The sequence below is a fragment of the Rhinolophus sinicus genome, linkage group LG03 (genome assembly GCF_036562045.2).
Source record: "Rhinolophus sinicus isolate RSC01 linkage group LG03, ASM3656204v1, whole genome shotgun sequence".
NCBI classification, from domain to species: Eukaryota; Metazoa; Chordata; class Mammalia; order Chiroptera; family Rhinolophidae; genus Rhinolophus; species Rhinolophus sinicus.
The window spans coordinates 140,420,906-140,444,035 of record NC_133753.1 but is presented as its reverse complement, the minus strand read 5'-3'; the positions used below and the strand labels follow the sequence as shown (position 1 = coordinate 140,444,035).

At 33.9% G+C, this 23,130-nt stretch overlaps 1 protein-coding gene across 1 annotated transcript in view; it reads left to right on the top strand.

Annotated features, from left to right (window-relative positions):
• Positions 1-23,130, top strand: part of ADGRV1 (adhesion G protein-coupled receptor V1) — a 503,501-nt gene that overhangs the window by 47,484 nt on the left and 432,887 nt on the right. Inside the window, exons 7-17 of the mRNA XM_019734240.2 lie at positions 1,479-2,044; positions 2,405-2,675; positions 3,055-3,384; positions 8,264-8,440; positions 10,421-10,644; positions 15,742-15,868; positions 15,969-16,154; positions 16,913-17,093; positions 17,820-17,983; positions 19,064-19,187; positions 19,714-19,980. Of these exons, the coding sequence (XP_019589799.2) occupies positions 1,479-2,044; positions 2,405-2,675; positions 3,055-3,384; positions 8,264-8,440; positions 10,421-10,644; positions 15,742-15,868; positions 15,969-16,154; positions 16,913-17,093; positions 17,820-17,983; positions 19,064-19,187; positions 19,714-19,980 (2,617 nt within the window). The remainder of the gene's footprint in view (positions 1-1,478; positions 2,045-2,404; positions 2,676-3,054; positions 3,385-8,263; positions 8,441-10,420; positions 10,645-15,741; positions 15,869-15,968; positions 16,155-16,912; positions 17,094-17,819; positions 17,984-19,063; positions 19,188-19,713; positions 19,981-23,130) is intronic.

The window sequence follows — 23,130 nt, the reverse complement described above, 5'->3', positions numbered from 1 at the left end:
TAGGAAGGGTTTAGTTAGTTTACATTTCACATTGAAGCTACCAAGGTTTGAGATATATATACACAGCTAAAGTAAGTGCTCAGGAAACAATGAATTTGAACAGTAACGTGCAAGTATATCCTCCATGAGCTAAACAACAGAAAAATAACGTAAAAAAAAAAATCTTATTATTGCCAGGAAAAAAAAAAATAACTGGGTATTTATAACCATCTCTCTACCTTCCTACAAAGAAATCATGAAAACAAATCACAAAAAGTCCCAAGAGAGGAAAAAAGGTAAATGAATTAGAAGACATTGTTAAGAGAGAGTGGTCCTGTTGAAAAAAATGTAATATTAGGTAGTAGTGTTAACTCTAGTTCATCTGGTTCTGGTAGCCAACAAAAACTGTTTGTTTTTAGATCCCAGAATATTGGAAAGTATATAATTTAGGGTAATGATTATTATGTATTCTAATTGTAAACTTAAAAGATCGTCTCCTGAGGATCTAGTGTACAGCATAGTATCGTCAAAATTATGGTATTGTATACTTGAAAGTTGCTGAGAGTAGATCTTAACATTTTCACCATAAATATACACACACAGAGTTGAATATGTGAGCTGATGGATCTGTTAATTATCTTGAACTTGATAGTCATTTGACAGTGTATATGTATATCGAATCATCACGTTGTACACTTTAATATTTGTCAAGCGTTCCTCAATAAAGTTGGGGAAAAAAGATCAGTAATCAAGTCATAATATTTTATTTTTTGAGATACATAGCTTTTCCTTTTACATTGCTATTAATTGAGGTAAAAATATATACTTTTTCACTTTTATTCATAAAATAAAATTTGTAGTGAAGGAAAAGCTCAAATAGCACAGTGGAGGTTATCCCTAGGAATACTGTGCAGCTACCAAACAAACAAAAAAAGTTTTAACAAAGTCAACATTTTCCCTAATACTGACTCTCAACAGCTTTTTCTCCAGGGAGGCATGATGTATATTTTGGATATCATGTGACTGATATCGTATGCTTAGCTCTTGAATTAGAAACCATTAGTAAGAAAGAATAAATCACAATTGAAAACTAATGATTTGTAGGTGATGTTTTATGTAATTTTCCAGATTCTTAAATGTTATTTGATCTTGAACGGTACTTTTGGATACTACCAACCTGATAAAACCAATAAGAATATATGTTCATTTTACCATCAAATCTTTAGAGTTACCTGAAGATTGATGAAAGTTGAAAGACATTATATCTGTACTTCATTACCTGTTCGTACCGTTGCTTTATGAACTTTTCCTTCCCTATCTAAAATACATTATTTACCTTTGGAAAATATTTTAGTAAATATTTGCTATTTGCTCCCTTCAGTTAAAACCTTTTTATTTTATGTATTTATATTGAAACATAGTGACTTTTTACACTTTGGTATTTTTGCAGGTAAATTTTGACTATTAATGTTTTGCCACTGTTTATATTTCTTTGACAGGTACCAGAAAATGATGAAATATTTTTGATTCAACTGAAAAGTGTAGAAGGAGGAGCTGAGATCAACACCTCTAGGAGCTCAGTTGAGATCATCATTAAGAAAAATGATAGTCCTGTGAGATTCATTCAGAGTGTTTATTTGGTACCCGAAGATGACCACATACTCATGATTCCAGTGGTTCGTGGAAAAGATGACAATGGGAATCTGATTGGATCTGACGAATATGAAGTTTCGATCAGTTATGTTATTATAACTGGGAATTCAACAACACAGGCTCAGCAAAATTTAGACTTCATTGATCTTCAGCCAAACACAACTATTGTTTTTCCACCTTTTATTCATGAATCACACCTGAAATTTCAGGTAGTTGATGACACCATACCAGAGATTGCTGAATCATTTCACATTATGTTACTAAAAGAGACCTTACAGGGCGATGCTGTGCTATTAAGCCCTTCTGTTGTACAAGTCACCATTAAGCCAAATGACAAACCTTATGGAGTCCTCTCATTCAATAGTGTCTTATTTGAAAGGACAGTTATAATTGATGAAGATACAACATCAAGGTATGGTTTATTTTAAACCCATTGCTACAATTATTTTAATATGTTATTTCAAGATTTATGGTTGTGGTGTTGGGCACAATGTTGATTGAACTCTTAAGAGTATATGTCATTTTCTCTATCATGGTCCTGCTATTTTCTTTCTCATTTTGGGAGTGATTGAAATATGCAAGTGAATTCCTATTGTGATAGTTTCCTAAGATACATCCACATATCAGTTCCTTCAGATTAAAAACAATCATTCTTTATTATATGGATTCTGCTTTTACCAGTGTCTGATGGCCAACTTGACAGTGGGAACATCTACCCAAGGGAATAGAGTGTATTATATGACTGCATATATTTCTTTTTACAAAATTCTAGATTTGAAGAAATTACGGTGGTTAGAAATGGTGGCACCCATGGGAATGTTTCTGTGAAGTGGGTATTGACACGGAATAGCAGTGATCCTTCGCCGGTAACGGCAGACATCAGACCAAGTTCTGGAGTGCTCCATTTTGCACAGGGGCAGATGTTGGCATCAGTTCCTCTTACTGTTGTTAATGACGATCTTCCAGAAGAGGCAGAAGCTTATCTACTTCAGATTCTGCCTCATACGATACGAGGAGGTGCAGAAGTGAGCGAACCAGCGGAGGTAGATCTCTTGTTATACTTTCCTGGTGTGACTATTGCTGTCCAATGGAAGAGCCAAAGAATTTGGTTACACAAATCACCTTTATTTTAGTTTGATGTGACAGGGAGAACACTGGTTTTAGAAATGCCAGTTGTTTTGCTTGATCAAGGTTATCCCATCTGTAAATGAAAAGTTTATTCTTAAAAAAATTCTGCACACTATAAATTATGAAGGTTTTCAAATCTGTTTTTGACTCATGTTTTACTCTACTATATATAAGAAGTGATCATTTTTAGATAAGTAAATGAAGATTAAAAATCAGGACAGCCTGGCAAATAAACAGTTTGGTATCTCAGATGTGAGAATTCTGCATTTTAATATTTTATTCCTTTATCCACAGCTTTTGTTCTATATTCAGGATAGTGATGATGTTTATGGCCTACTGACATTTTTTCCTATGGAAAATCAGAAGATTGAAAGCACCCCAGGTGAACGATATTTATCTTTGAGTTTTACAAGACTAGGAGGAACTAAAGGAGATGTGAGGATGTTTTACTCTGCACTTTATATTCCTGCTGGAGCCGCGGGCCCTTTGGAAGCAAAAGATGGCATCTTAAATATATCCAGGAGAAATAACTTCATTTTCCCAGGATATAAAACCCAAGTCACTACAAAATTACCAATAAGAAATGATGCATTTCTTCAAAATGGGGCCCACTTCCTAGTACAGGTAATTTAATGTTTAAACTCAACTTTGTTTAAACTTCATGTGTACTTACCTGTGTGAGAGAGTTAGTTAACCATTCTTTTGCCCTCATTTATAGTTTGGATTCTACTAGTGGTTACTATTAGTTATCTAGGGAGTCCAAAGAGAAACTCTGTGAGCTCCTAACACATATAAGGATGAATAAAACAAGGGTTCTATTAAAGTTAGTATTTTAATCAGGTGATAATAGAAACACATCAGACTTGAAATGCGAGTCAGAATATAATGGATGACATAGTGAAGTAACTCACAAACTATTAATGGGAGAGGAATGAGAGAGAGAGAGAGAGAGCGCACTACCATTCTTTTGAGTTGATTTGGGAAAATGTGACGTAGGAATGGGGTTTGTAGGATAAATATGTTTTTCATGATGGATACTGGGGAGAAGGCATTCCAGAAATAAAGCAATATGAAAAAAAATTGTGTACTGTAGATACTTTTAAATAATGCACTAGAAAATCTGTTTCTTTGTCTATTAACTGTAGATGGCATCTCTGGATTTTCATCTACTTAAGAGTAAAAAGGGCCCCATAACATATTCTTTCATCTTACCTATTTTATTTCTTAACTTTTATTAACATTAATTTTTATTGTTAAAATTTAAAACATCTGCCCACACTTATGATGCATTTCCATGCATTTGATATTGGTTGGTTCTGAAAATTAGAAAGCTATAAAGGGTGCTTATCAAATTTTGGTAATGTAAATAAATTTAATACAGATTCATATAGTATGAATGGATTGATAAAAAGTGTGTCATCTTATGTCACCGTACATTTTGCTAACTGAAATATATATCAAATGAAATCTCATTTCATTAATTTTTTTGAATCATGCTGTATTTAAATATGTTTTATAATTTTTGCCTAAACTTTGTTTTATGGTGTATTATTGCTTCCTCTAGACTAGAGTTTCTAATCACCCCCTTTCTATATGCCATCCTCACCACTTTAGATCTTCCATCTGTGTGATATATGTTGAAGGTTAAGTTTACCTGTATTATCTGCTTTGTACATTTGCTACTTGGTACCGTTTTTACTGAACTTTTGAATTTTCTTTACCTCTTGGTTTTTCCTTCTTAAATTGTGTTTTAGTTATATTGTAGCATATGTGTCCTCAAATACATGTGCAAAAAAGGTAGAATATGGAAATGAATGCTGATTTCATTAGTTCTCATTTAGGGCAGCATTTCCAAACTTATGAGTTTGCAAGAGCCTGTGGGAAATAATACACATAACTTGTCAAGTGGCATTTCAGAATTTAATGGAGGTTTTTATTTTTAGTGTCAGCACTCTTTTGCCTTCTCTGCTATAGGTGTCCTCTGGATTCAGAGCATTCTCATTAATATACATTGTCTCACTTCAGATTGCTATAAAGAATACTGTAGACTGGGAGGCTTAAACAACAGACATTTATTTCTAACAGTTCTGGAGGCTAGGAAGTCTGAGGTCAGACTTCTGAGATCGGATTTGGGTGAGAGTCCTCTTCCTGGTTTGCAGACTGTCTTTTTGCTGTATCCTGGTATTGTGGAGAGAGAGAGAAGGGAAGCCAGCTTTTGGGTATCTTACCAGGGCACTAATCCCCTCAGAAGGGCTCTACCCTCATGACCTAATTACCTCCCAAAAGCCCCATCTCCAAAAACCTTCACAACTGTGGATTAGGGTTTCAACATGTGAATTCTCAGAGGACATAAACATTCAATTCATGGCCTATGTTTAAGGTTTGCGTGTTTCTAATATCTCAGTATTCAGTTCTCCCTTCTATCCGTCTCTCATTTTGCATAGGTCACGACTCATAGAGAACCAAATTATTAAAACAAGTGAAAAGAATCAAAGATTTGACACTGTTTCTTTTGCTTTCATGGAGGTCTGGGCATCATGGCGTTCCTGTAACAGTTGCAGTAACATGACATGAGTTTGAGAACTGATGATGCAGAAATGTTGATTTTGAGTCGTAGAGAACTTTTCTGTTTCCATTTCAGCTTTCTGATTTATTAGGCTGCCTCAAAACCAGTTTTTACTGTGAATACAGACCCCCTTTATCTATGCCAGAGTTAGTAACATATATATATTAAACTTCTGTTCTTTTTAAAATATTCAATATCTGTATCCAAGTAACTGCAGAAAATCCCTATTTAAACAAAACCTTATTAAGAACCTTCAGTGCGTCAGATATTATCCTAGCTATGTTATTTCAGCATTCTATATGAACATGACAGAATTTGTTTTTGACGACACTTGAAAAGTAAGGAAACACTTGAAGAAGCATGTAATATCTGAATTTTGGTGATCGCGGGTTAGAAATCTGTTTGCACCACTAATTCCAGACTCAGTTCTTTATCTACCTCGGTATTCAGTTAAAAAACAAAGGTCTTACTGTGCAGACAGTTACTTTAACACTTTAGAACATAAAAAGACATTATTAGTTACTGACAATTTCTTGAGATTCAAAACAGCTGTAGGCTCTGGAAGGCTGGCTAGAATTAGAAGGTTGTGCAGTTTGTGTAGTGCATAATGGATGAGCAACTTAAGAACAGGAGGCATCAGACTCCGCATGGAGAGTTGAATGAAACTAAAGAAAGCAGAATCAGACATGAGCTCCTCATTCTTTAGTAACCCTCTCAGCTAAATACATCAGTCTGAGATAAAACTTTTGGCAGGCATGGGGTTACGAATGTGCTGTCCCAGTTGCAAACTGTCTGAAAGCAAAGAACGACTCTTTATGAATGGAGCAGTTTGATTTAGCAGATGCTTAAGGAACCCAGACAAAAAGGCTTGGAGACTAGGAAATAAGCCATGTAAAATTAGCATTTTCCTTTTGATCAATTCATTTCATAGCCTTCTACGTCTTTTTTTTCTTTATACTTTTCAAAAATATGGTACTTAGAATTCTATAACTCTCTTGATAAATGTAAGATATAACTTATTTTCTTCCTTTCTTTTTAGAAAGTTTGGAAGTAAAACTATATTGAGTTTTTCCCCTTGATGTTTTAAACAGTATTATCAGTTTAGTGCTTTGTGACTATACAGGCATGAGAGTGTTCATTCACAGACGTGCTTACACATGATCCGTGTATTTTAAAAACATCTTTGCCTCAAAACAAGGCACACTTTTTATTCACATGTCATTCAAATATATGTATTTTGTTCATTCTTTGTGCTATTTTTGGAGATAAGTATGTATGTATATGGGTATATACCTTTTCTCCATAAAGAATGACTCATTTTTAACTACTTATCTTTACAGTTTATTTATTTTACAAAGTAAATGCAGTATACTAAAGAATCACATTTTTTTGTTTTATTTGACTTAGTCTACATACCAATATTTGGCACATTAGGTCAGTCTAATTTATGTTTTCTTTGACTCGAATGTTTATAAATACAGAATTACATTTCTCCTGTATATGATTTTCAAAGCCAAGTTATGTGACATTTGAAGAAGGCTTTTATTTTTGCCCTTTGGAATGTGTATTGTTGATCAAAAAATGTGAGACTATGGGCAGGATCAGTACTGGTTCTGTCCACTTGTGGAAAACCAGCTTAAATCATAAGTCTCTACTGGTGGTTACCTAGTGGCATCATTTCCACATTACAAAGCCTAACAGTGCTTTAAAGAGTAGAAGATCCATAATGTCTCATTAAGTTCAAAATTGGTTTTTAAACTTGAAATCTCTATGCTTTTTTGCAGTCCTATAATGATAATCTATTCCTACACTCAAGTGAGCACTGTGAGGCTCGATAAGTTGGATTTTGAAAAATTAGAATATTAAGATGCTGAAGATTTGTGATATATCAGAATTCCTACAGAGCTCAGTTTGTATTACAGGAGTGAATCAACAAATATTTATGATGTAGCTGCTGCTGTTTCAGATCTATGCCATGTATTGGGGAAAATGCTGAGAAGGACACAGACCCACAAGAGTTCTATAGTCTTGTTGGGAAGTGAAAGTTCTGGAACACGCAAAATGATGATAAGCAAGCAATGTGTGAAATTTATAATTAAGTCTAAGTTTAGTGAAAGTAACAATAGAAATTCAGAAAGAATAAAGAGGGTTGGTGAATCCAAGGAAATCCTCATGGTAGAGAGGGAAATTTAACTGGTCTTTGAGAGTGGGTATATTTTGCACTTGTTGGATGATGAAGGGAAGCCATTATAGATGAGAACACCATGAAAATTACTCTGGTGGTCATGCTTATTAATTAGAGGGACATTGAATTTTATACATGTGTTGCATTTCTTTAAACATAAAGACATGTTAAGTCACATTTGGAGTTTAAATGGTCTTCTGATAGTGAACTTGCTCTGACAGAGAAGGGGAGTGGGTGATTGGAGGTGTAGGCCAGTGGAAGAGTGGAAGAAGACTTGGACCAACCTTTAAGGTCAAGGTAGTTGAATACAGGCAACAAGAAGGAAAAGCCCATGATGGTGCTGGTGATGGTATTGGGAAGGGGATATGGAACAGAGATAGTCATTACTGTTTTGGACATTTTATCAGTAAGGTGTCTGTGTGACATGTCATATTTAATGGCAGTTGGTTATAAAGTTTTGGAATTTGAAGGAAAGATCAGAGATTATAAGGGAGAGGGTATAAAGTTATAAGATAAAGGGCTTAGAAAGAAACCTGTGGGGTAATAATAATTGGGGAGCAGAAGGAGCTCAACAAGCCAGTGCAGGAGGTTGAAACAGGATGGAGAATGAAGAAGGAGGAGAATGAAGTTGCTAAGTTATTGGTGGCCCTTTATCCATGTTTAATCGGTTGCCCCATGCAGTTAAGACTTAAAAAATTTTTTTCTCAAATTTCTGTTCTTTCATGTTTTATTTTTTTATTTGTTTATTATAGTTGGAAACTTTGGAGTTGGTGAACATCATCCCGCCAATCACACCTATAAGTCCTAGATTTGGGGAAATCCGAAATATTTCTTTGGTGGTTACTCCAGATATTGCAAATGGAGAAATTGGCTTTATTAGCAGTCTTCCAATCATTTTGCATGAACAAGAAGATTTCTCTGCTGAAGTGGTAAGAAGGCTTTTTCTTATTGATGGGGCCTAATGAGTGTGAGATAATGTACAGACACTTTTTTTTATAGGGTTAGCATATTGAGTAAACAGAAAAGCTTCATGAAAAGCTTCACCGTTTATAGCAAACCTTCAGTGTGTAATTTGACATTAGTAACTGATGAGTGTATGATTTTCCATCATCTTTTGCCGTATCCTATAAAATAAAATTAGAATTTTAGTTGCTCACAGCAGAAGCAGTATATTTTATTGTGGCTGCTTTTGGGTAATGCTATGACATTTGATAGAGTGAGCCAAACAAAATTTTTCTTTTATTGGCCCAGTCATATGCACCACAGGACCCATTCCATTTCTGAGCACTCCTCAAGCTTGCCTTGGGCAGGACTGCGGTGGCTGCTTTGCATCCTGTGCTCGTTTGGGGAGATGATGGTGGTAGAGTTGTGGAATGCCTAATTGTAGGATTTTTATATATCTGGGTAAATTATTGCATATATACACATACACACGTACATACACATATAAAAGCATGCTCACATATAGCACCCTTCCTGTACCCCACCCTGGTTGGATTTTCTTGCCCTTATCTCTGACCTTCAGCCTTCCCATTCCTTGAGCCACAGTCTGTCCCTAAGATCTTCCCCAAGTCTCTCACACTTAGATTTTATTTAAATTGGTTTGGGGTTCAGATCAGGAATGAGGAGAGCTGTTTTGGTATCAAAGCCTCATGTCAAAATATGGTGACCACAACTTACTTTGTTTGTATACTTGATTCTATATGAGAAGCTCCAGTTTTCAATATGGTTTTGACTTTTTATATTTTTCTTAATACAGTTTCCTTCTAAAAAGTAAAAAAACAAAAAACAAAAAAAACAAAGCAAAACCAAACAAACAAAAAAACCTAAAGCATTTAGCTTGTTCTTAAAGAGTAGATTTTTTTTTTTGTCATATAAAGCTGGAAATTTACCATTTCATATTTTTCTCTTAAAGGAAATTAGCTTTGGGGGGAAGTTTTGGGCTCCATGAACCTTTCTTTATTCTTCTCTTCCTGGGAAACAGAAGAAAGAATGGAAGTTCCCTTTGTTCTCTTTGTTCCATCTACAGCCTGGTCCATACCCACTCCCTTTTGTGATTTAAAGGTCCAATATTGGTTAATTTTTCTGTCTTCCCTAAGAATCTTGCTTTGTTCTCTAGTCTCCAGCCCTGACCTTTGCTAGCTGAATTAGCAGAATGATTAATGAGGGAAATATCTTCCTCTTTTTTTTTTTTTTTTTTCAAAATGGGCTGTGTTAAAGGGCACAGAACAAAGAGGGTACCTTTTTTTAGGAGCTTAAAAAGAATAGCATATCTACCATTAAGTATTCATTTATATTCTTTGAAAACACTTCATCATGATTAATAGTCTCCTTTTATTTTTTATATATATATATATATGTATATATATGTATGTATGTATGTATGTATGTATGTATAATAGTGCACTTAAATAAAACTATCAAATACAATTAGTTTCAGAATTATTACAGTAGACTCCATTTGCTTAGCTCATCCCAAGGAAAGGTACTCTAATCCTCACCACCAACTTGCAAAACAGGGAACCACTAGCTTCATTTCACACGTGGAAATTGAGGTCAGAAAGGTTAAGTAACTTGCCCAAGATAACCCAGAGCTAAGAAGTGAGCATCTGATTTTGTTTGTACTGTATTTATTGTATTGGTTAGAAACATGTTTTACTGTTACTTGTTATTATTGTTGTTAGCAAACACTAATAAAAATAGTTCTATTTAAAATTATACTCAAGCTTAAAGAGAAGGCATGTTGAAATGTGATTTCAATGTCATTTAATAGTTCACTTTTCTATGCAGAGTACACATATTCATATCATAACATGTGAGCTCAATCACTGAAAAGCTTATATAATTGTGAGTACATATTTCAGAAGAAATTGTTCTTTTTTTTGTTTTTGTTTTTTTCTTTTTATAAGGTATACATTCCCATACATCGGGATGGAACTGATGGCCAGGCTACTGTCTACTGGAGTTTGAAGCCCTCTGGCTTTAATTCAAAAGCAGTGACCCTGGACGATATAGGTCCCTTTAATGGCTCTGTTGTATTTTTATCTGGGCAAAGTGACACAACAATCAACATTACTATCAATGCTGATGACATACCGGAAATGGATGAGATGGTAACACTTTCTCTAGACAGGTAATAACCCATTTAGGTAATGTTTAGTAACGTTTATGTGTTTGAGTAATCTGAAATAGTTTTGTTTTTTTGTTTTAGTTCTTTTCTCCTTATCATGTAAAAAAAAAAAAAAAAACTAAGTAGATAATATTATGGTGGCCTTCTGACTTTTCTGTTGTTTGTTGATGGCTTCTGGTTAGACTATGAGTAATATGATATCATGAACTTTTACCCTGCTGTTCATTGTGTGGAAAGATTTCATAAGGAATTTATGGAAGCTTTCAGATATATCTTAGGTATAGCTGATATGTTGCTATATTAAAAAAGTAGGCAGCAACAAATCTAAAATGTTAGGTTAAGCAAACTGCTCTGCTGGCTTCATTTTCAACAGGGAAGAGGATTATGTCTTTTTTGAGTGAGTGAAAAGAAAGTGTAAATCTTCATATAATGAAATCCTCTTTTTCTCATGGAGTTTAAACCTTAAGTAATAACTATTTTCCAAAGAATCAAAAATAATACAATGCAAGTGTTATTTTTTTTAGTAATAATAAGGATTTCCTTAACACTTCTCAATGGGTAATTTATATTAAGAAGATATCACAATTTATTGAGAGATTTTTTTCAGTAATGCATAAAATCCTTTTTAAAAATGAAACAAATACTGATCAATTGATATTAATTATTATTATTTTTTTGATGTTAAGTATTTTTATTTTTAATCATAATAAAGATTATTTATTATAGGTCTCTTTATATTGAAGTTGATAACATTAAAGTTAGTATGACTTGAGGGCTTTAAAAAATTCATATTTTAGAGACAGTAAATTCATAGATAAATTTAATAGGCATTATTTTGTACTATATTAATCAAGACTATAGTAGTAATTATTTTTATAACCTCTGACCTTCTCTTTATTTTACTATCAGCCTCTTCTAGGATTCTCTTTGTAGGTGTTTTATGTAAACATATTTTGTAAACCTGATGAGTAATTGTTTTTTGTTTTTATGTGAAAAGAAAATACAGAATGTAGGGACAAATCTATTGAATGTCCGCTGTTCATTTTCTTTGCTTTCAGAACCACATTATACTTACTTCCTTTCTTATATAAAAAGTAAAACAACAACCACAAGGCAAGCAAGCAAAAGCCAAATGCAACACATTATTATCTAAATGACTTATGGTTTTAATATATATATTATAATATGATTTTAATAATATATATATTAATTCTTAAGGAAAAGTATTTCAAATGATGAAAAAAATCAGTGAAATGTAATGAAATATAAACCGAATATTATTTTTTTCACTTATGAGTTTGAGGACTTATTAGCTCATTGTGTAATCTTAAAAAAAAAAAAAAAAAAGGAAACAGCAAATATAAACTAAAGGTGTAGCAATCCACAGAAACTTGGTTAGCTCACCTGAGAGTTTCTGCTTTGAACCAAATGTTTGAAGAATGATTTAAAGTATACCTCTGCAAGGTCATAGTGACTACTCTTCATATTCTTTTAAAATAGTCATTTACCTTATCACGTAAATCTTTCAAATTAATTAAATAATTTTAAGTGTTTTTTTTTTTTTTTTCTTTTTTTTCTTTCTTCCTCGCTCCTGTGGGTAAAAACAGTGCACAAGGACGTGCAAATAGTGGGGAGGAGAATTTCAGAAATTAATGGTTCCTCTTTTCTCAAATAGAGGCTATTAGTTCAAATTTATACTAAAATGTTTTAATTCAATTAGTAACTAGTACATACTTGCATTATCTGTTATGCATGAACAAGAATGAGGAAATTACATTTGAATGTTCTAAGATATACTTATAACTTATATTTAGTTAAAGAAATGTGAGAATAAAATCTATGGTTTGAAATAATGTATTTTATCAAAACCTACGTCTCAAGCTTGCAAATTTTCAACAAAACTAAAATGAAAGAAGGAATGAATGAATGCTAGTGTGATTACAATATAATATTGCAACAAAAATAATTAACGCTTTATGGTGATAAAGTTTACTGTTTTATCTTACTGTCAAATTGAAATGCAAATTCCCTATATTTTAACTAAATATAGATAAAATTGCCCTGCTATTGAACAATTTATAATGCTTTTAATATCATACTAGTTAAAAATATTTATAGTTTAGATTTCCCCAAATATAATTTCCCCAACAATAATTTCATTATGCATGTTTATTTGAGAAAACAATTGATATACGTGGTATATAACCCCTTATTTATAGATAGTATCATTTGACTTTAAGAATGAAGCAATAGGTCTGTATATTTTGACATGTGTTTATCATTGCTGTTTGAAAATGCACTGCATTGGGGATTTGGAAAAGTATTTAGATTTCCTGATATAAAGTTACACATATATTTAAGTAATATTTGTCATAATTAAAATAGATATAATGATATGGCTTCTTGAGTATATTCCTGTGCACATGATGAAAGGTATATTTTTCTCTGTTTATAGAGTTTTTATTTTTTTGAAGCAGAACTGGCCTTAGCTCTCAGGATGGATGTTTTTATTTTTATTGTTTTAATCCTAAAGCTACTAAGTAACTATAAGTCAGGCTGAATGAAATTTGCTTAGCTGTTGTGGTTTAGTGAGAGTGAGCATGCACAGTGATTGGCAGGCCCCAGTGACTTGGAGCAGGCCTGGAACGGAATGTCTTCAATGGGTCTTGCGTGTTGGCTGGCCATGAGGTCATCTCCCCTAAATGGGAACTGCCGGACTTCTTGCTAGCATTTGTCAATAGCAATGAACCCCGTGTGCAGAGTTCCAAGAAGATGAACATTACTAGCTTGTGGCCTGGCAGAGATGGAGGGGGAGGTGGAAAAAGACCTTCTTTAGCTTTATTTTTACCCTTCCCTTCTAAGTTTCTAGCAGCATTAGTGAGATTTTGGCAAATTGTGTCTCTGTCTCCTTTTTCCCCCCTCATGCTTCTTTGTGTGTTGACAGAGTAGAAACAGAAAGGTTTGTCGTGTATTTTGGGTAAGTGTACAAGACAAGTGCCTTGTTTTTTGGTGATTCAGCGTTTTGTTTTGCAAGCCATTATTTTGGATAAGGCTGCCATCTGCATGACCATAGATCTTGAGAAATTTTGCTTGTCAACTTGCCTGTGCATGATTTGTGTGTAGTTTTACTTTTTAATGATAAGGGGAGTGTATATGGATTTTTTTTTCTAGGAGTTTTAAATTATGAATGCATTTACGATATCTGATAAAAAAGTTGGCCAATTAATGTATTTATGAGTTTGGAGGAATTTAAAATTTTAACTTTCCTTATAGTTTACACATAACGTAGGGAACAATTACTGTGCTTTGCTTGTAAAATTCATAGCTAACATCTCTGTAAATCTTGTAGTTTAACAGAGAATTCATAATCAAAACTCTTATCTCTTCCATTGTTTGCATCCAAGTAATTTCTGCCTACATTTTCTCAGTTATATAAAGAACTTAATTTTTTTTCCCATTTTTACATAAGGGTAGCATATTTCAAGAAAGTATAAGATTAAATTTATCTGTTTAATGCTCAGAATGGATTTTTATATTTTATATTCTGATCCAGTTTTTTTTTTTTTTTTTTTTTTTTTTTTTAGGTCTCCTAGCTTATGTAGACATACGCATTTTTTAAAAAAATTTTTATTGGGGAAGGGGAACAGAACTTCATTGGGGAACAGTGTGTACTTCCAGGACTTTTTTCCAAGTCAAGTTGTTGTCCTTTCAATTTTAGTTGTGGAGGGTGCCGTTCAGCTTCAAGTTATTGTCCTTTTAGTCTTAGTTGTGGAGGGTGCAGCTCAGCTCCAGGTCCAGTTGCCTTTGCTAGTTGCAGGTGGCAACATCCCTTGTGGGAGTTGAGGAATTGAACTGGCAACCTTGTTGTTGAGAGCCCACTTGCCCATGTGGGAATCTAACCAGCAGCCTTCGGAGTTAGGAGCATGGAGCTCTAACCACTTGAGCCACAGGGCCGGCCCCCGACATAAGCATTTTTAATTAATAAAAATACTGATGTAAATGAAATACAGGCAAATTTACTATGAAAATCATGAGTGCATTAATAATATAACAAATAACTGTCCTGTTATTTGGACTAATCCTTCTGTGGCCACTAGTATGCTACATAGATATTGGTTGCCAGGTTTCCAAAAGCTAGGGGTGGATGTTAATTCTGATTCTTTATTACATAAGAAGTGAGCTGTCCTTTCTACATATTAATTGTGGCTTCATTGTGATTTTGAGCTCTGATCATGAGTACTTTTCGGTTCAATAGAAAGTGATGTTTGAAAAGGTTTAGCGCAGCTTGCAGGATTAAGAATTCTCAAGGAACATGCAGGCTTTTAAACCCTCAGAGCCTGTAGTCCCATTCCCTTTGATCATTCTAATTATACACTGAACACAAAAACCAGGAGCAAGCAAACAAATTTTGTGTTAATATTGTCTTTTAAGATATGTATAGGAATTGTTATAACATGTCATGCATATGCGATCCATTCGCTTCCATTTTTATATATCCCACATTTTCTTTTATTAAAAAAAAAAGCAAGACGATAAAATTGAGGTGAATAGAAACATATGAAAGGTCACAAAATATTTCTAAAATCTAAACAGTTTTATTTTTTATTAGTGTGGCTTTAGTCCACATAGTTATCCAACTTTTATTCAGTTAGTATAATCTTCTGTAATGAGTTGTGTGTTTTTTTAATTCAAGTTTACGTAAAGTTAAAACAATTTTAGTTAAAAACATTTTCTAAGTACATGTTATAAATCAGATTTTTCTAAAACTGGACATCTAAATTTGGTACTTTATAAAAATAAAGTGTATTTACAACCTTTGGTTACTGTATTCTTGTATTCTATACATATGCAGTGTTTGGTTTCAGTAGTCAAATATAAAGAATAGAATGCATTCAGAAATAGAAGTTCTTACATAAACGTTTTGAGTAAAACTGTTTTGATCTTTAGTGATTTTAATACACTTAAATTCAATTTAAGGTTTAACTTCTAATAACCTTCATAGTCATTATCTGAAAGTGTTGTAAATATTGCCGAGAAGCCTGCAAAATTCAGAAGTAAGCTATAGGTAGCGGGTGCCTTTTCCCCCTCTGACTTCTCCAGGGTCAGTGTGGAAAATCAAGTGCTGAAATCTGGGTATACCAGCCGTGATCTAATTATTTTGGAAAATGATGATCCTGGGGGAATTTTTGAATTTTCTCCTGTTTCCAGAGGACCGTATATTATAAATGTAAGTTGAAAGAAACTTCAATTTATTCTGTACTCACAGCTTTAGCAGACTCATAGGATTTGAACTTGCGCGTGTGTGTGGTTTTCTTTTCTTTTTTAAGGAAGGAGACTCTGTAGAGCTCCACATCATTCGATCCAGGGGAGCTCTAGTTAAACAGTTTCTACACTACTGGGTAGAGCCAAGAGACAGCAATGAATTCTATGGAAACACAGGCATATTAGAATTTAAACCTGGGGAAAGAGAGATCATAATCACCTTGCTAACAAGATCGGATGGGATACCAGAGGTATGGGATTTTATTTTTTCCTTGTGCTTTTGTAAAGTTAATAGTATCTAGTATATTGTAAATATGTTGAATATTGACAAGGAGACACATCGAAAGGTAGTGGGCAAGAATGGATTGAATAGTACTTGTGGTTGGAAAACAAAAAAAACAAGCTTAAAAAACAAAGTAAGGTATACAAATTCGAATTATGTATGTTTTCCCTACATAAAGAAATACCAAACAATGTGAAATTTTTAGTGTGTGATCAGTTTTCATCTCCTTTTAGCTCTATGTTAAGTCTTATTCTATGTAATCTGCATTGACTGAACTTTTAATAATATGGTTTAGAACTGAAGACGTTTTTCTTAAAATTACTTTTGTAAAGACAATGAATTTAAGTTTTATATTAATGGAACAAGGCATAATTCCATTATATTTACATACTAGTGTATATGTGTCTTTTAAATTTTATTTTATTTACCCACATTAGTTGAAATGACTATATCATCAGTGGTAAGGTTCAGTCTTATTATTTAGAGTAGTGTCATGGTTTATCTTTTCCCTTTTTGCATAATGTATATTTATATCTGGTGTCTTTCTTAATTGATAGGAAAATGTTTAAAAAAATTTAAGGAATAATTCAACTGTTTCATCCTTTGAGTTATGCATTTCTGAAAAAATTGACTGTATTAAGATTCTTGAATATATATTTTTTATTTGCTCTGAAAACTTTGTAATTCCAACTTTGTATTTTTCCTAATTTGACATGTTCATTTTAGTTGGATGAACACTATTGGGTGGTCCTCAGCAGCCATGGTGAACGGGAAAGCAAGTTGGGAAGTGCTACCATTGTCAATATAACGATTCTAAAAAATGATGATCCTCATGGGATTATAGAATTTGTTTCTGATGGTCTAGTTGTTACGATAAGTGAAAGTAAAGGAGACAGTACTGAAAGTGGTAATTTATTTTGCTTCTTATATTCTATTACTGTTTACTAAAGAAGAACTTAATCATTTTAAAATTATTTAGCAAATAGTTATTTTTAGTTGTCCACCTGTTTTAGAAATTACATGTAGTGTAGAAATTGGTGTTTTTTTAAAGAATCTTATTTCATTTGCTGTTTTTATTTCTCCCATAGTATAGTGATGATTCTGGTGACATCATTTCTATTTTGATTTCAATTAACCATATGCTGTGAGATTCAAACACTCAAGAATGAGTTGAGTCAAATAGGAAAAACTTTAAAACAAAGAGTAACTGCTAGAGAACTATTGCAGTGGCCTGAAATGAGTAGTTTATTTTTAGAGCAATATCTTTCTGAGTAAGAAAATCACTTTTGAGTGTGCAGCTTCCTCTAGCTGCCTTTAGAAAATATCTTTATAGGACTTTGTGATAGGTGTATCTAATTAGTCACCATTCTGTGTCCTGTGCTGAGTGACTTAAAATCCCAAACTGTGATAACAAAGATCAAGTCCATTTATTTGATCAATTGGATGTCGACAGAAGGAGGACTAGGCTAATGCATTTTTGTATGTACCCTGGAGGCTGTGCTAAGCAAATACTTGCTTTTTATTAAGAAGATGTCTTATTTTTTTACCTTTGCATGTTTGAGCGATTTCTTTACTCATTTTAAATTTGTTTAATATATATTCATATTTATATTATACCATTTGTATTTCACAGCTGTTTATGGTGTAATGAGAAATGGAGGCAACTTTGGTGATGTTAGTGTATCATGGGTGGTTAGTCCAGACTTTACACAAGATGTATTTCCCGTCCAAGGAACTATTTTCTTTGGAGATCAGGAATTTTCCAAAAATATCACCATTTACTCCCTTCAAGATGAGGTAAATGTTGCATATATAACTCTCTTTACTTGTTGTCATTGCTTATTATTATTTTTTATTAAATAATTAAACATCTGGTAATATATTTTGTTGTGAATATATTGATAAAGAACTCAGGTATGATAATGTCTGACTATAAGACAGAAGAGAAATATTATTTTTGTTTTTTCTGAAGGCATTTTCAGCTCTTAGAACTGAGAGTGACCAGTGACACTGCATAGGTGTCAAATGTCAGGGATCCAGTTGAGAGAGAGGTGGAGTGCTTGCCTTGTGCTTCGGCCCTTTGAAAACAAGGGTGCCCTCTACTAAGTATCCTACACGTATGATACGCTCTCAGAATCAGGATCTTGGACCAGATGGATCATGGATTCAATGTGCTGTTCATCTTACTGATAATGAAGAGGAAGAGCTCAGTAATAGAGGGAGTGGACCTTTTCTGAGGGGAGCTGTGCTTCAAATAGCTACGGAAGCCTGTCTCCTTTCCTGCAAACTTGTCACTCAAGAGACAAAATTCCAACACTCTTCCATTTTAGGATGCAGAGAAGACCAGCTCATATAGATGAAGTGAAAGAGAAACAGTGCCCACCTAGGGATCTCTATAGGCTCAGAGATGTGGGGAATCTCATCTTGTTAGGACACGGGGGTGAAACTTCAGTAATGTTTGTAAGTGGCATTTTGAGAGCCAGCAGAGCTTTTGCTACTATTATGAACTCAGTTCTAAATATGTCAAAAAGTTGTTTTTCTTTTCATTTTTTTCTTGTAAACAGCATGTATCCTATTTTCATAAAGAAATATGACTAGCATTTCTATTTTTAGCTTATATAAGGCAAAAGATCTATGTACATTTCATTTTATAGTGAGTCAAAATAAAGTGGCTGTTGGATGAATGACATTAAAATTTGGGGGGATCTAAGTCCTACTTAATTTAGGGTGGTTCTGCCTCAGAAATGGAAATGAACTTTAGTACTATTATTAATAGAACAATTTTTTTTAAAAAAAGATAAAAATAATTTAGGAGTATATAATGGAATTATTTGTATAAATCATCTGACTTAAAACATGTATAACATTTTCCAAAAGATTCCAGAGGAAATGGAGGAATTTACCATTACCCTACTTAACGCCACTGGAGGAACTAAAATAGGAAATAAGACTACTGCAACTCTGAGGATTAGAAGAAATGATGACCCCATTTATTTTGCAGGTGATATTGCAGTTTTATTTGAGTGAATTTACATCTTTCTTAAACAGAATATATGCATTTGTTCTACTAATCACTTTTGAGAAAGCACAATTGATGCTTGTTTATATAGGATTTCATGATTTGTTTGGATGACCATTATTTGATCTTTTTGACGTTTTTAGCAAATATTTTTAAAGATCTGAAGGAAAAAACAAAGTATGTTTTATTAGTTTTGTTCTTCCCCCACCTTCAAATCCCAAGGTATTTTCTTTCCTTTGTGTAAAAAAACATTTTTCCATGTATGTTATTTACTGACAAATTGGGTGCTGAAGACAATGGATTCTGTAGAAATTAGGACAAGAGGAAGGCCATTGACTAGAAGTAATCAGAGGAGGCCTAATGTAGGAGTTGGGACCAGAACTGAATCTTTAAGCAAAGACACAGCAGAGGGCATTTCTTCTGGGGGCAGGGAGAAGCATAACGTGATCTGAAAATATGTAATTTGAATCAGAAAAACTTAGATGTTCCTCCTTTATGAATATTTCAGAGCCTCATGTAGTGAGGGTTCAGGAAGGTGAGACTGCTGACTTTACAGTTCTCAGAAATGGATCTGTTGATGTTGCCTGCACTGTGCAATATGCCACCATGGATGGGAAGGCTGCCGCAAGAGAGGGAGACTTCCTTCCTGTTGGAAAAGGAGAAACACTTGGTTTTGCGGTCGGAAGTAGAGAACAGAGAATATCTGTATTCATTTATGAAGATGATATCCCAGAAACAGATGAACACTTTTATATAATCCTCTTTAATTCAACAGGTAAATCACTTCTATTTTTATGGCATAGCTGTTGTTTCAGTGCTTTTATTAAGGTGACATAAAATGCTACTCTCTAGTAGAGGTGCCAAGTAATACTTAACCATCATCTGTGACTGTTCAATTGCAAAATTGTTTCTTTGCTTTCTTAAGGAATGGGGTAAAGAATATATTTGTTGAAGCTTCATGAACCTGGTGTACTCTATGACATTGTTTTTAATCTTTTTCACAATATAGCATACATAGAAAAATTATGATACTATATAAGGAAGAGGAAGAGCTCAGTAATAGAGGGAATGGACCTCTATATAAGGAATAAAAATCTTCTAGCTAAAGCTATGCTAAGCCTTGTCTAGTCACCCAAGGGCTTAGGGCATCAAGAATTCTGTAACTCATTGCCCTCCTAACAGAGTGCTGGGCATACTGGTTGGGAAGTTGCATTCTGTAGATGGCAACTGTTTGATAATTCTCTACAGCCATTAGCCACAATGAATGACAATTTGCAAAGGGGAAAAGATAGGCTCTTCCTTCTTCTCCTTACTATAAAACAGGGATGTTTTGACCCCAATATTTGACCCTGCCTTTAGTAAATTGGAGGGGCTATAACTTCTTTTGATATTTATTTTATTTTAAACATACAGAAAGCTATGTCTTTTCCTGAACCTTTGAGAGTAAGTTGAAGACATGATTCTCCTTCACCTTGATGACATTAGGGTGTTTTTCCTACAAATAAGGACTTTCTCCTACATAACCACAGTATTACCACTAAAAGCAAGAAGTTAACATTAATACAGTGATTGCCTCAGACCCTATTCACATTTCTCCAGTTGTTTTAATTATGTCCATTCTAACAAAATGATCCTTTCTCAAATGATGCATTGCATTTAATTGTCATGTCTCTTTAATCTCTTCAACATGGACTGTTTCCTTGTTTTTTCCTTGATTTTTCATGATCTTTATAATGTAGAAGATTATAGATTAGTTATCTTGTAGAAATGTCCCTCATTTTGGGTTTGTTTAATGTTTCCTCATTATTAAATTCAGGATTTTCATCCTTGGGAGGAATTTCGTAAAAGGTGATTCTGTGCTCTTATAGCCCTTCAGTTGTCAACATGATTTTGTTTTATCCCTTTACTCTGATGTTCACTTTGACCACAATTTAGGTGGTGATGACCAGCCTTCTATACTAACTATACTTTTTTTCTTTGTAATTTGTAAATATTTTATGGGGAAGATACTTTAAAACTATGTAAATATCCTGTTATTCATCAAACTTTCAATTTTTTCATTGATATATGTATCACTATGGACTCCCAATTTCTGTTTAATGCAGTGGGTTTTATTTTGCTATCCTTATTTGTTTTGACTGTAAAATTATCCCAGATTTGGCCAGTAGTAGCCTGTTTGAGATGACTTCTTTGTCTTTTTGACATGTCTTCCTATTTCTGGCAAAGCAAACTGTTTCAAACTCATCTTATACTTTTCCTGTCATTACCCTGAAATCAACCAGTTCTCCAAAGGGGCCCTGGTTTCTTTTAGGTTATTTAGAAACTAGGATCTGGGTATTAGCATGCTTATTACTGTAGTTATTCCCCTCCTATGTTCTCTTAGTGCACAGAGACAGGGAATATATGTATGTGCCGTGTTTCCCTGAAAATAAGACCGGTTCTTATATTAAGGTTTGCTCCAAAAGATGCATTAGGGCTTATGTTCAGGAACTGTCATCCTGAAAAATCATGGTAGGGCTCATTTTCCGGTTAGGTCTTATTTTTGGGGAAACATGGTGTGTATTACATTTTTGTGTACACACACACACACTTCTACATCTCTAGTTCTATATTCAGCTATTTATATTGAAAACCATTTGTTCATGCCATTAGCTCCATTTCTGTCCAATATCACAAGGTTCATTGTATTTTTTTTTCCTTTCTGTATTTGTCCCTTCTCTGACAGTAAGAAATACAGCTTCCGTTATCTTTATTTATATTTAGTATTTGATCAATTCTCCCTGTATATAACCGCTTTCCCTTTGCTTCTTTAAACCCTCTTCCCTCGATGACATTACCTTTCTTATGCCACTAGGGTTCTAGCTTCCTGCTGTAAGCCAACCCCCTGCCCCCATACAGATGCCCTCCCACTCCACTCAAACCCCACCATCCAACAGCAAGCTTTTCTCCTGTGGAGATGCCCGGCTAACACTGCATGAGCTCTTACACCTTGTGCTGGTCACTGTGGAGCCCTGCCCCCAGCCCACCCCAGTGTGAATGACTACCTTGTATTCTACCTGTGTCTTTTGGACTGAAATATTCAGAGAGGAAGAGGAAAACAAAGAGATCACTTATTTTTTGTTTGTGCTGTGTTTCTCTATCTTTCTCCCTATCTCTTTGTCTTTCTCTCCATTTGTGTCTCTCCTCCTAGTCTTCTTCCTCTCTGTCTCATTTTTCACATTACTTACTAAAGAAAATCAGAAAAAGTAAAAGTAGAAACTATTATCTGGTGAGAAAAATTTTGAGTTTATAGAATAATGGCCAGAAAAGAAATTTCACAGTTGCAAAATACGTAATTAGTCAGATCTTTTATAGCCAAAAACATTTTGGTGATTCCAATCATTATCTAAAATTTAAATGAAAGAAATTGCTACCGATAAAAAGTAATTTGGGTGAAGTAAAAGTGGAAAACAAAGTTTTGCTGTGAGGCAAGTTGATGAAGAAATGACATTTTAATAGAGTTGACTCTAGGAAAAAGTTCTTGATGTCATTTATTAATTTGGTGTAATTCTGGTGAAAATCATTATGTCTAAGACATCTGAGGTCAAAATGTCAGTGGGGTTAAACTGTTGTCAGGAACAAAATGTCACTGTGATTAAAACAGTGGATCAAAACCTGCTGAAACACTTGTAAAGAGAATGGAAAATAACTCTGCAAGGAGAGGGTGAGTTTATTTTGTAAGAGGTATCATTGGGGAAATATATTTTTTATTTTAAGAGAGAATGAGAGAGCGAGTGAGTGAGTGAGCATGTGCCAGCTGTGAGTGGACACCTGGCCTGAGGTATGGGTGCATATATACTGGCATTGCATTTGTCTTCAATATTTTTCCAGAAATGGAGACATCTGAGGATCTAATGACTTGAGCTCTGAAGACTTGGATGACAAA